Source organism: Gavialis gangeticus, unplaced genomic scaffold (genome assembly GCF_001723915.1).
Source record: "Gavialis gangeticus isolate Ggan-Ray unplaced genomic scaffold, GavGan_comp1, whole genome shotgun sequence".
NCBI lineage: Eukaryota > Metazoa > Chordata > Crocodylia > Gavialidae > Gavialis > Gavialis gangeticus.
This window is the reverse complement of record NW_017728993.1, coordinates 35762080-35775509: the sequence shown is the minus strand read 5'-3', so window position 1 is coordinate 35775509 and position 13430 is coordinate 35762080. Positions and strand designations below refer to the sequence as shown.

The 13430-nt window shown below is 42.5% G+C and overlaps 1 protein-coding gene across 2 annotated transcripts in view; it reads left to right on the top strand.

The window, feature by feature from the left end:
• ZNHIT6 (zinc finger HIT-type containing 6) overlaps window positions 1-13430 on the top strand; it is a 71864-nt gene that overhangs the window by 45272 nt on the left and 13162 nt on the right. For both annotated transcript variants that reach the window (XM_019501554.1, XM_019501552.1), the window contains one exon: window positions 11313-11437. In XM_019501554.1, the coding sequence (XP_019357099.1) occupies window positions 11313-11437 (125 nt within the window). The remainder of the gene's footprint in view (window positions 1-11312; window positions 11438-13430) is intronic.

Genomic DNA, 13430 nt, shown 5'->3' with positions numbered 1-13430 from the left:
TGGGAGGGATTGGGGTTGGGCCTGGGACAAGCTGCCCATCTGGGGTGGAGGGAAGGGCGCAGGATGCGGGTGTGGCAGCGCTCGGAGCAGGCGCTATGCCTTGCTGCCACCAGCTGGGACAAAGGGGAGGCAGGATGTGGGTGTGGCTTGCTCCAGGCAAAATGGGGAAGTGGCAGCAGGGCATAGGTCCCACTCCCAGCACTGCCATGCCCTCTGGCAAGCAGCAGCAGCACAGAGTCCTCACTCCCAGTGCTGATGCAGGTGTGGCAGTGGTGAGAGCAGGGGCTCTGCTCCGGTCGGAAGCAGCAGCAGGGCAGAGCTTTTAATTGGTCTCCGGATTCAATTTGGAGATTCAATCTCCAAATCAAATTGGCTACCAAAGCTTTGCACAGCCCTACTAATTAAGCATTGGCATGTATTAAAGAGAGTTATCAACTGATCATCTGTCAGGTTCTTTACAGTGAGAATGACGGTCTTCTAAGATATACACTAATTCAAACCACAAGTTACTGGATTTGATTCTGTTCACATAAACAAGAATAATTCACTCCACTGCAGAGCTTACGGGGGTGAAGTTCTAAGGCTTGTATTATGTAGGAGATGAGACTACACTGGTGCCCTTCTGGTTTTGTAATCTTTAAATCCATATATGCCCCCATCTTTGGCTAGTAATATTTTTAAAATACTGCTAGACAGGCAAGAGTGCTAAATACGTAAAACAAGAATGTTACCAAAGGTTCTTTAAATAGCAAGAATTAAAGAATTAACTAGCCATGTGTCTGGCTTCAGCTCCAAAGCATGCTCTGCTTCTGAAAGCAGTTTCCTAAGCTGTGCCCACAGCATGACTTACCAAATTCTTTGCAGTTTACAAGTAATACATTTTGTCTCCATTGCGTCTCATCTGGAGGTGTTATAAATGTGCCCTTTGCTTCTATTAATTAGGATGTCAAAGCTGATCTAACAGTTTTCCCTTAGCTGATGCACTAACATTTTTATTATGTGCTGGTTCCAATATTTTTGGCAGGCTTTAGTCCACATGCTTGTTTACACTAATGATTCAAGTAATAGTGATTAAGACGCAGTGTAATCAGGATGTACTATAATCAAAATACATTGCATCGCCTGCATTCCCTTTATTCTCTATAATTATTCCAGTATCTTACTGTTGATGGAAGTTGCATGTTTTGATTTTTCATTTTCTTTTAGGAAACAGATGTCCATGGTTTTTTAAAGGTAATTTTTGAAACCTCAGTCATTCACACTCCTTTCTTATTAGGTGACCTGCTTTTTTTTTCTTTCTTCCCTAGTATTTCCCCCCTCAGGAGATTTCCTGTATCCTTTAGTCCCTCTGACTGACCAGATAACTCAGAGTGCTCTTCTGTTGCACTTTTGTGTCTTAGCCATGCGTGGCTCAAAGTATTCTTGCTTAATTACCTTCCCACTTTACCAAGTTGCAGATTCTTTTGAGTGTCTCAGTAGCCCTTGCAAAACCACAAAGCTAATTCTTGTTTTTGTAAAAGCATTATAGCCTGTTGCACCTTAATTGTGGTGTTTTGTGGGAATCTCCAACTGATTCTCATACCGGTTCAATACTGCATCTTACTAGATCACTTACTTTCTCAACATTTTGCTTTCCTGAAATTTTAGTACTTATTTAGAACCTGGTAGAACTGAACCAAGAGAGTGTTAATTCCACACTCATTTCCGGTTATCGTCTGTCACTTCCTCCCATAAGGACCTAAGAAGTTAATACAGAATGGTTTATCTTCTAGATTTTTTTGGATCATGATTGTACATCCTGAACCCTTTTAACACAAGTTACTCTTTGCACTCTGTCAAATAAATCATTAGAATAGATACCTTATCTGCTTCTATTGCTTTGCCATCAACTGATTTATTTTTCTGTGCTTACCTTTAAACAAGTTTTACTCTTTGAGCCATTGCCTTATTCTCAAGAGTTTAAACAAGGACAGTCTTTGTGCCTTTGAGGTGACTTAGCTGCATTCAATTTCTTAGTGCCTTTTTTCTGGCATTAATTGTTTTCTAATATCTCTAAACTAACAGTGAATAGCTTGTCTTGATTGGGTATTCAGAGCGTGCCATGTTCCATAATATATAATTTATCTGGGAAGTAGATATAGTGTTTCTATGGTCTTTAACTGGGTCTTGCTTCATTCTTCTCATTGTATGTTAGCACCCTCCATGAGTCCCCTACTCTAGACAGTCTTACTACTGTTTCTATCCTGACAAGACTATAGGACCAACTAATAGCCTGAAGAAGACAGGCTGTTTTAAAGAAGAGTATATGCTTTTCCTAAATTTTTTTTTACCATTGTTATCATGAGAGTGCACAGTTAGACAGGAACTTATTTTAAGAAAGAGTAGGCAGTAGCATAATGATGTTAAAGGCACCAGCGGCTCTATATTAGCACAGGTAGAGCTGCACAGGAGTTTACAGTAACTGGGGAAGTTAAGAAAGGAAAGGCTCATACAAGCATAGCCCAACAGTGCTCACAAAGAAGAGGTTTACAAAGTAGCATAACAACATAAACTACTGTATTTACTCAAATACAAGACTAGGGTTTTTTCCCCCTATTGGCATGGGGGAAAAAAACCTTCTCATCTTACATTCTATATATAGAATCTAATTAATGGCGGAGGTTCATCTTATAATCAGGATCATCTCAGATTTGAGTAAATATTGTAGTTAATGCTAGTGAATTTTTAACTATGAATGTATTATTTTAATATATAAAATTTTGAATTCACTTAAGATTGGGCTCTCTTTCACAGTGCAGTTAAAAACAATTTGTGTATATTTTATGGTGGTGGTAAAACTTAAGTTTTGGGGAGGTATTAGTTTTTCACTAATTTCAAGCTGAAGAGTGTTCTTTTAAAAAAGTTTCACTTTTTCTTTTCTGAATTCAGATTATCAATTTTTAAAATTTAAAGCAGGTCTTTGAATATTGTTAGAATTTTAAGAATAGTTAAATATAAAAAAATTGTTTCAAGACCAAATTTATTCACATTTTGAAATACAGATGTTCCTTTTCCTTCTAAGTCAGACGTGTATCTCACTACTTCAGTGTTCACCAAATCATAACCACACAATGGGGTTATTCACCACTTAGGAATGAAAGTTCATCTGTTAGTTGTTATCTTCTGTGCTGCAGAATGAGTGCTTGGGAGAGACCTTCTAAGTGTTATACACAATTTCTTTTGCACCCTTCTTTAAGGCAAAAATATATATCCACTGAATGGTGCAATCCTGTGCTTTAGTCAAGAGAATTCGATTTACTTCCCTGGAGTTACTGAGATTGTAGGGCTGGGCCCAAAATGGATAGTATGAAACTTCCTGTTCTATTTTGTCTTAATTCTAATATAATAAAAGCCATAGTCTGTCTGTCTGTCCATAACCTTTATGAGCACTCTGATTGGTTGTTTCAGCAGCCAATTGCAATGCTTACTGCAACAAACAATTGGAGTGTTCTGCACAGACAGACACAGCAGAGTGCCACCATCACAGCAAAGGCTGAGGGGCCAGGGCCTCGGGGGCCCCCCCCCCTTCCCCCAGCCCTGCTCCTTGGAAGTGGTGCTGGACAGATTCGTCCCTGCTGTCATGGTGGCACTCCACTCCCAGCAAAGGGGGACACAGGGGACAGTGGGGGCAGACTAGCACAGCAGAGTGCTGCCATGATGGAAGGGACAGAGTCAGGGGGCAAGGCCAGCGCCATACCGCCAGTGCTGCCACCACCTTCAAGGAGCAGGGTTGGTGGGGGGTGGGCAGGCCACCCCTTGGATGCGACGTGGGGTGTTGGCAGCGGGGACAACAGGGTAAGCTTCCCCCCCGCCGCACTGCTCTTGGCAGGCGGCAGCGGGTAGTGACACTCCGTCCCCACCCACCATTCTTGACAGACAATTCAGTAGTTATATTAATAAAATACATTAATGTTTCCACTTAATTTGCATTGCAACAAAATGTTTTAGGGGGAAGAGTTTTTGTTTCAAGATTACCCACATTTTAAAGGTGATTATGGTTATGCAATTTATGACCACAACAGGATTTTGAAAACTACTGCATTTTGAAACATGAATGCAGTTATATATCTGAACAGAGATTCTTTTTCCTGTGGCTAAAGACCTATGAGTTCCAGAAATCACATGTTTGAGTTCTAACTTTAATCCCACTTTGCAAGATTTTTATTATTAAAATCATGAGTTCCTGTGGATGACATACAGGAAAACCCGATCTTAGCAGGCGATAGTAAAGAGAAGTTTCACTACTGACACGATAGCTGTAGGCTTAAGTGAAGGGGGTTTGTTGTGATAGTGGTCTGATATAGAATTACTATCTACAGGAGCATTAGGAGGCTGTATTTTTTTTTCTTTTTACCTTCCTGGAGAGTGGTAGAGAGTGACTGTAGAGTAGTGGTTCTCAACTGGGACAACCACTGCGGCTGTGACGAGGTAAAAGTGTCCCATGCACCATGTGTATAGCCCAACCAGGAAGGGCTGCAGCACAAGTGAATGCTCCTTCTGCATTATGGCTTAAAGCAAGCAAGAGAGCTGGCTCATGTTGCGTGCAAGCCAACTGCACCTGCCCCACATGCCTCGGTTTCCAGGAGATGCTGTGCAGGGTTAGATTGGGAAGGCCCGTGGCAAAAGGAGGCTCTGAACTTACCAGATATAACTCAAATGCAGGACGAGTACATGTACATGCTGAAACTATGATCTGCTTACGTGCAGGCACTTTACCTGACTTCATTGGCAGTCATGTCCTGGTTGAGAACTGCTGAGGTGAGCTATGACAGTGCAATAGTGGTTTTCAACCAAGTGTGATGCCACATTCAATAACATTTTGAATCTGAAAAGGATAATTGCTGCTTTAGAGTATGAAATTGCAGGCAGCCAGACTTTTTGGAAACCTTAACAGATAATGTTAATGAGAAAAAAAAATTAGAACCTCAAAGCTACATAGTATTTCAGAAAGTAACATATGGTTCCTGTCCTTAAGAAGGTGACAGATAAAACTGAGGTATCAATGACAGATTTCCTGAGGAGTGATATAAGGGTGCTATGTTTTCCCCAAATGCTCCACTTTTAGGTGGATCTTTAAACTGAATATCAAGGGGAAATGATTTTATTACAGTGTAGTCCCATTGTATGCATATTATGTAAGTACGTAATTTGTTTCACTGCATAACACAGTGCCAGTCTCAATTTTCTGCTTATTGCTTACATTGTAACCAACATTGGTTATCTGCATGTTGGTCAAATACATTAGCTGCTTTAACTGCATTGGCAGGCAAGGTTCTTTGGGTAGATGCAATATCTTTTATTAGACCAACAAAAAATTGTTCTTTGCTTTCCATGCCACTGTCTGTTTCAGCCCATTTAACTGCATTATTAGTAGAGGTGCACCAATACATCGGTCCAATATCGGATCGCTACCAATATGAAGAAAATTGTCTGTACAGGATATCGGGCCAATAATTTTGCCGATAAATGCCCATGTTGCGCGCAGCCACAGCGCAGCATGGAGCAGAGCCAGCAGCATGGAGAGCTGCCTCCGTCTGGTAAGTCGGAAACTACACTGAGGAAAAGTCTTCAAAGAGATTGGAGCCTGGGGTCATTTCTTTCTGAAACAGGTGAGCAGCCATAAAGAAGGATCGACTAAAAGTGGAGATATGACCGTGCCACAGGAAGACGTGGGGAGGGACTGGAGAGGGGTAGTGAGGCAGCATCTACGTTTCAGAGTTCAGGAGAGGAGACGTGAAGCCATTTCTCTACAGCCAGATGGAAGGCCTCCAGTTTTGTGAGCATTTATATGGCGGTAATCAGTGTAATACATTCTAACTATCTAATGGATTTAAGTCATGAGATTCTTTTAGTACATTTAGGCTGCTTGCAGCTGTTAAAAACAAACAAAACAGATGCCCTTTACCAGAAGCAGCAGCGCATTAGTTGGACCCGGCTCTGCAGCACTGTATACATCAGGCACTTTAGCAGGGTTTTTTGGCACTTTTAGCTAAAGCTGATTCAATCGGCTATTAGATAAAAGTTCCAAAAAAGCCCCACTAAAGCGTCCTATCTATACATATGTTGGGCAAGCCAGGGCCAACTAACACACTGCTTTTTCTGGGCATGTGCTGGGCTCAGCGTGGGAACACCCTGAGTTTAAAGTAAAGCGCTGTTTTTGTTTTTGTTTTTTAATATCTGCAAGCAGCCTTTATTGTTTGCTTTTGGGCTTTAAGCATGTGGGATTCACGTTCTTCAAACCTTCCACTTGGCCATAGCTAAAACATTTGGCCACAATGATTAAAATGTTCATCTTTTTATAAAAGAAATCTAAGATTCTGAGGCTACAAACATATGTTAAGTTTGTCCTGAGATTAACCATTTTATCAGACATCCAGCTCCATTGTTCCGGGATAAATTCTTAAAAGGTTCATGGGATTAAGCAGTGCTAACAGTTTATCCGGGGACATCAGAAAATGTGTCTGAAAGGTCTTCCTGGACTTGCGTCATTGAATCAATGGTAGAAAAGTGGCAGTGTATTCAGCCACTCGTTAAACCCTGATTAGAAGGGCATTATAGGTACATACCAAGCCCAGGATATTTCCATTCTGGGACAAACACAGGTGGGGCTCTAGGAAAAATGTCAAGGATGACGAGATTCATGGTAACTTTTTCCGATGGAGGTGTTTAAAAAAAACAAACTTACATGTCATAAAGCAGTGATATTATTTTTTAGGGTCTCATTTTTAATAAAAGCCTAGTGTTTTTTGGAGGTTTGGCTTGGTAATTCTTATGGGTGACAGGCCAGCTGATGAAATGATGTAGGGTTGCTAGAACATGTTCCTTTTAAGAAAGGACTTGGAGGAGAGAGACCATTTCAAGTCAAAGGGGGGAGGTATGAGTGAATGCTCAAAGCGCAGACAATGGATAAAGGGAGGAGGCAGGGGGTTATAAAGGAGATTGGAGAGAATTCAGGGAACAAGAACTGGAATTACCCTCAGATTGATGCTTTTATAACAGAGGGCTATTTTAGAATCATCTTATTGCTGCTGAGTTGTTATCACTAATCTCCTACTCTGAAGCTATAGGCCAGTGAACTTTTAACCACTTTAAAAGGGAAGGGAAGGGTCGCTGCTACTCAGGTTTGGGCATCAGCTGTTACAGTGCAACTGTTAGGTCTGCATGCTCCTGTAGATAAAAGAAGCATGCCCTTGCCAAGTTAAGCTTTAACCCTCACCATGCATAAATTGACATTGATGTACCTAACCTGCATTCCTACAGGAGTATGCTGATTTCACTTACCCATTCAAACCTTTACAATGTGTCGTTTGATATATCCATACTACCATTACAATTGTCTAAATTCCGTTGAGTTCTGATTTAATCTGTCTGGTCGTCTTAAGTGTGAGTGTCTGGCATTAGACTTCTGCACAGCTAGAAAATATCTGATTTTTGTATTCAGGGCAGTCTGCCTGCCTGCCTTTTTCTCCAGAAACTTACACGGTCAGGTCCCCTGCGTATAACTAGACCACTGTTTCCCAAAGGGTGTGCTATGACCGTGATAGATGAACCTGTTAAAGATAAGTGTTCTCCTCCCTCATTGAGCATCCTGTCCCTGCTCCCAGCTACTCCAGCAGTGCCTTCATGTGCACCTCTGGAGATTGCTACTGCCATTGCCACCACACCACATCCCTTCCTTTCCTCCTACACTCCCGGTGCTGCCAGGAGGGGGTATGGAGATGGTCTGTGGCATGAGACCCTGTAGGAGCAACCTCAGTCATGGGAGCTACTCTTGCTCCCTGAGATAAAGAGCAGGACAGGAGGGTGAAGACCAGTCCCTGTTGCCCTTAAGTGGCACCAGCTTTACAAAGTGGGGAGGCCATACCTCTTTCTGACAGAACAAAAAATGCTGATTCTGATTGAGGTGAAATCCTATTTGACTTTAAAATTCTATATATATATATATAAAAGCCTTTGTCTGTCTGTCTGTCCGTAATGCAGAGGTGGCAGGGTTGGCGCATTGCTATGACGGGGGTGACAGAGCAGACAGAGCGGAGTGGGAGGCCAGCAGTACTGGCCTCGCCCGCACTGGGCCTGCTCCTAGGACGCAGAGGGGGACAATGGGGACCGGAGTGCTGCCATGATGGAGGGGACAGACCGGGGGGTGAGGCCAGTGGTGCTGGCTTCTCCTCCCCAGCTTGCTCCTTGGCGACTGCAGCATGGGGTGCTGATGGCACAGCACTGGCCTCGCCCTTTCCTCACATGGTGGAGCACTGCCATGACAGCAGGGACTGGGGCTGGAGCGCCGCCCCTCTGCTGCCGCCCTGCTCCTCGGAGCCAGGGGTCAGAGTGTGACCCCCAACACCAGCCAGCGGGGGGGTGGCGGTTATAGTAGCAGTGCCACCGCTGCAACCATGGCTGCTCACTGCAGCTGCCACCAGGAAGCTTTCCCCACCTCCCCCCATTCCTGGGAGGTGGTGGCGGCAGTGGGCCTCGAAGGGCAGGGGCACACGGGCCCACACCCAGAGGGGAGAATGGGGGGGAAATGGACCTGAAACAATGGGGAGTAGGGGGAACCCAAAGCAATGGGGGGGGAGCTGGACCCCAACCTAGGGAGGGGGGGCAATGGTCCTGGCCCTGGATGGGGAGGGGGGCAACATGGGCTTTTGTCCCCACCCCCCATCATGCTTGACAGGCAGTTTGCTAGTACTTACTTAAATGCTGTACTAGTGGTGGGTTAATCTTGAAGTCTTTCAGACCTATATGGTGGAGCAGACTTGAGGGTAGTACTGTAAAGAGGCACATAGGTACTGATAGGTAAAATATATAGATATATTTGGTGCAGGATTGAAAAAGCTAAGGCTCTTTGGAGAAGAAGGGAAGGAAAAATAGCAAGGGAGGAGTTAAAATAAAAAATACTATGCTTCTGGTGTTTAGCCTGATCATGTATTCTCTTAAAAACAAACTTACAGTTCAGGCTTAAGTGCCCTAAAGTTCTAGATATTCGCTGTAACTGTCACTGTCTGTCGACCAATATATATATATATATATATATATTTTTTTTTTTTAAGTAAAAGATAAAACCTGACTCGGTGATCTAACACTTTAATAATTTGCTATCATAAAATAGTTTAAAGTATAAATGCTTTATGCTAGGCCAAGCTGGACGCTAAAAATGTTTTGTCTAGGACATGAGATAATGGAAAGTGTATTGTGGCATGTGAATTACTTTAGCCTCTTGGTGGTAAATGTTTGCTTAACCAGAAAAGAATGTGTTGTACTCCTTGCCAAAGGAAAGGTATTGCCATACTCTGTATTTTCAGTACTGTAAATAAAGCAGTAAATATGTTTCTGTTCATGTGTGTTAATCCACAAGTTATGAATGCATTCATTCAATAAGAAATGTAATATACTGTTACCCATTTAAAGGGTTTCAGTAAGAACAGGTTATAATTACTTTGGGTTGAGAGAAACTTGAAACCAAATATTTTCATGATGATTGAAGTTGAATGCAAGAGAGAAACAGCTATTGCTTAAATTAAGGTTCCTCCAATCCCAGAAAACTCAAATCTTTGTTTACCTGCAGAATTTTCTTTTATCTGTGATTTCTGTGATGTGCTGTTCTCAATAACAAATTACTGTAAATAGCCAAGGTTATCAGTAACTTTTCATCCATGCAGTCGGGCAGTGGTGATCAACTTCTTTGGCCAGTGTGCCAGGTAGGCAGTGCCCATGCTGTCTGTGGGCCAGATCTGTCTGTTGTTCCCAAACCGGCATGAGGCAGTCATGGCAGGACCCATCTGGCTATGTAGAGGGGATCAGGGGGCAGCCTAGCTCCCACCTGCCCTTGCAAGGTGGGGTGGGAGGGCATGGCATAGCCCTGTAAGGGGAAAAGGCATGGCCCAGGCTCAACCTGGCTTCACAAGAGGACTTGTGAAGGGCTTGACCTTATTGATTGCCATCGCTCCCCGGCTTTCAAATTTCCCGATCTGTAGGGATCCCTGCTGGCTGGATAGATACCTATGGCTCTATAGGCTCCATTAAATTGAGCACCCCTACAGTAGGGTCATTTGCAAAGAATAACTCTACATCATGTAAGGGATCATAAAGGAAATAGCAGTAAGGGAAATGCACACGCTTATTCTCTATCTGAACTTTATTTGCCTTTCAACTGATACAGTAGTTTACTAGTAATTTAATAATCCTGATTGCAAGAAGGGAGTCACATTATACAGATTGTGGCATCATAATATCTGAGCATCTATTAGATGCTGCAATTATATAAAGTAATAACAACAAGGCTTGCCTTATAAAAACCTTCAGGAAATTTATTCTGTCCTTTTGGTTTTGTTGTTTACAGAGTCTGCTGAGTACATTGCAATGATAGGATGTAATTGTAGGGAAAATGCTCAGTTTACTTGTTTATTATTACGGCATAATTTGTGCTACATAAGGCAGATGCCTGCACTGGCTTTGCATGCCTCCTTCCTGAAGGGGGAGGAGAGGATTCCATATATGGAAAAGGTCTGCTGATCCTAACCATGTGACCCAGCTAAACACACAAATAAGGGAAGTTTTTTTTTACTGGGAGTTGTGTTGGCAGATGATACTATGGAGAGAGGCTTTGGCAGAGGGATGAACAGCAAGATTTGTGCCCCTTCTTAATATGATTCCAATAATAGGGTTTGTACATTGTCTATATCATATATCCAACTAGTTTGATCTGTAAGATAGCTGCTCTGGATGCCTCTGGCATAATTTTGCTTTTTAGCAGTGTCAGCCAACATGTTCTCTTTATTCTATCTGTCTAATAAACCATTGACAATTCAAAAGCAATTCTGATAATATTAAACATGGATATTAAACCATTAAATATTAGAACCTTAAGCATGAAAACTTACAGATACCTCTAGTTTTAAACAATGTCCTAACAGTGATGGATTCAGAAAAACAAGTTGAGTATTGAATTTTGTATGTTTCATTCAGAATGTGGTTTTGAGGACTAAGGTGTTTATTAAGAATTCTTATAATGTTCCAGTCTTCAAAGGAACTTTAACCTCACTCATTCCTACACTCTTAGACTATAAAATGATAGGAAGTCTTAAAATATAAATTTTGATATAAATGAATAGTAATACTGATTTATTATTTACATTTTGCTTCCAGTTGAAAATCAGATCTTTCCCTGAAAAATCACAACCTACCATTCTATTCATATCTGGAAAATAAAAGGAAAAACCTTACTGATAACTAAGTGCTATAAAAGTTAAAGTAAACTTTTCGATTTCTTAAAGGTACAATCAGCTGGATACCAGTAAAAGCCTTCTAGACAATTTGAAAGACAAAGTAATAATTGAGTACCCAACGTTACTCGTGGTTTTGAAAAAATTCAGGAATGGCATGGTGGTTCTTGGCCAAGGTAAGCATAAATTTATTTCCTGTTATGCTGTACTTGGATATTTTAGTTGAATAAACAATGATTAAGTGTTCACCCTTTATTAATGCTAGTCATGTACAATATGTATTCATTTCCAAATGTAAGGGATTGCCAGTGGGGAAAAATGTTATGGGCTTTTAAAAATGCTCTACTTCAATACCCTTAGTAGGTGGCTTAAAGTATAGAATACATACCTACGTTTGTGCTTACCAGGATTACTGATATTTGGCACATTTTCTATAGTGTAACCACAGCAGTAAAATAAATAATATTGTTAGACTTACTGTATTTAGTTGAATCCAAGACGATGTTTATTCACCATTCAATATGGGGAGGGGAAAAAAAGCCTAGTCTGAATCTGGGCCAGGGTGGTTAGAGGTGCCTGGAAGTGGGGAGAACATGAGGAAGGCCATTTGGGAAGGGACATGCATTTTGAATTTGCAGCAGCAATCAATTGTTAAATATCAAGATGACTAATATTAACAAGTTATGGAAAACTAATAGGTATGCTTGACAGTTGATCTGTTAAACCATTTTTTAGAATAATAGCAATGAATCAAGATGTGCTACATTCTATGGCTAGTAAGTACAGTAGAAAATACTATCTTTACCCAAATCAAAGATAACTTTAAATTTATGATGACCCCCCCCATTAGATTCTATATATGGAAAATGACAAACTTGTTATCAATTTCAGTGTATAGAATACAGCTATTGGAGAGAAATCTTGAATTCATTCCCCCCCAGCTGTACCAGATGGACCCCTACTACATCCCCTTCCACCCCCACCACCACAGTCAGTGCCCACTGGTACTTAGAATCGTAGAAAATTAGGGTTGGAAGGGACCTCTGGAGGTCATCTAGTCCAGGACCATTCCCAACTATATCATCCATGGTTGTCATGGGTGACTTCAACTACCCAGACATCTCCTGGGAGGATCACTCAGCAAAGTCTGAGCAGTCACAAAGCTTGCTATCATGCATGGATGACATCTACCTAACTCAAGAAGTCTACGGGCTAACGTAGGTAAAGCACTGCTAGACCTGGTACTGGCTACTGGGGATGACCTAATCAGCAACCTAATGATCGATGGGAAGCTGGGTGACAGTGACCACAAGCTGATCACCTTCACCATCCGCCATAAAGCTGGCAAGTCAGTCAGCAACGCTGAAGTCCTTGACATCAGGAAAGCCGACTTTGACAAGCTCAGGAGGCTTGTCAGTGAGGCCCTAAAGGGACCACAACCCCAGGGGGAGGGGAGTTCAGGAAGAGTGGTTGCTCCTCAAGGGAGCGATCCTCAGTGCACAAGCTAATTCTGTTCCATCTCGGAGGAAAGGCAGCAAGAGGGCACGGCAGCCCCCGCCACCCCGACTCTCCAGGGATGTAGCAGACCACCTGAGGCTAAAAAGAAAGGCCTACAAAGAATGGAAGATTGGATTCACCTCCAAGGAGGATTATTCTACACTGGGCTGGTCCTGCAGGGAGCAAACCAGGAAAGCCAAGGCTGCAACTGAACTCCAAATAACTTCAAGCATCAAGGACAGTAAAAAGTCCTTTTTCAGATATGTGGGGAGCCAGAGGAAAAGCAAGGGCAACATTGGACCCCTGCTAAACCAGATGAGACAAGTGATGCTCAGGAAAAAGCCAACCTATTAAATGGGTACTTTGCATGGGTCTTTCATCAGTCCCATGGGATGCCCCTGCCCACTATGGGACAGGGAGGTCCGGGTGAGGGAGATCCCCTCCCCTCCATCAATGCTGACCTCGTGAAAGAACACCTTGAGAAACTGGATACCTTTAAGTCAGCCGGCCCTGACAACCTACACCCCAGAGTACTCAAGGAGCTGGCAAGCATCATAGCCCAGCCCCTGGCACAGATCTTTGAAAACTCCTGGCTCTCTGGTGTAGTGCCCGAAGACTGGAAGAAGGCCAATGTGGTGCTGATCTTCAAGAAAGGGAGGAAAGTGGATCCGG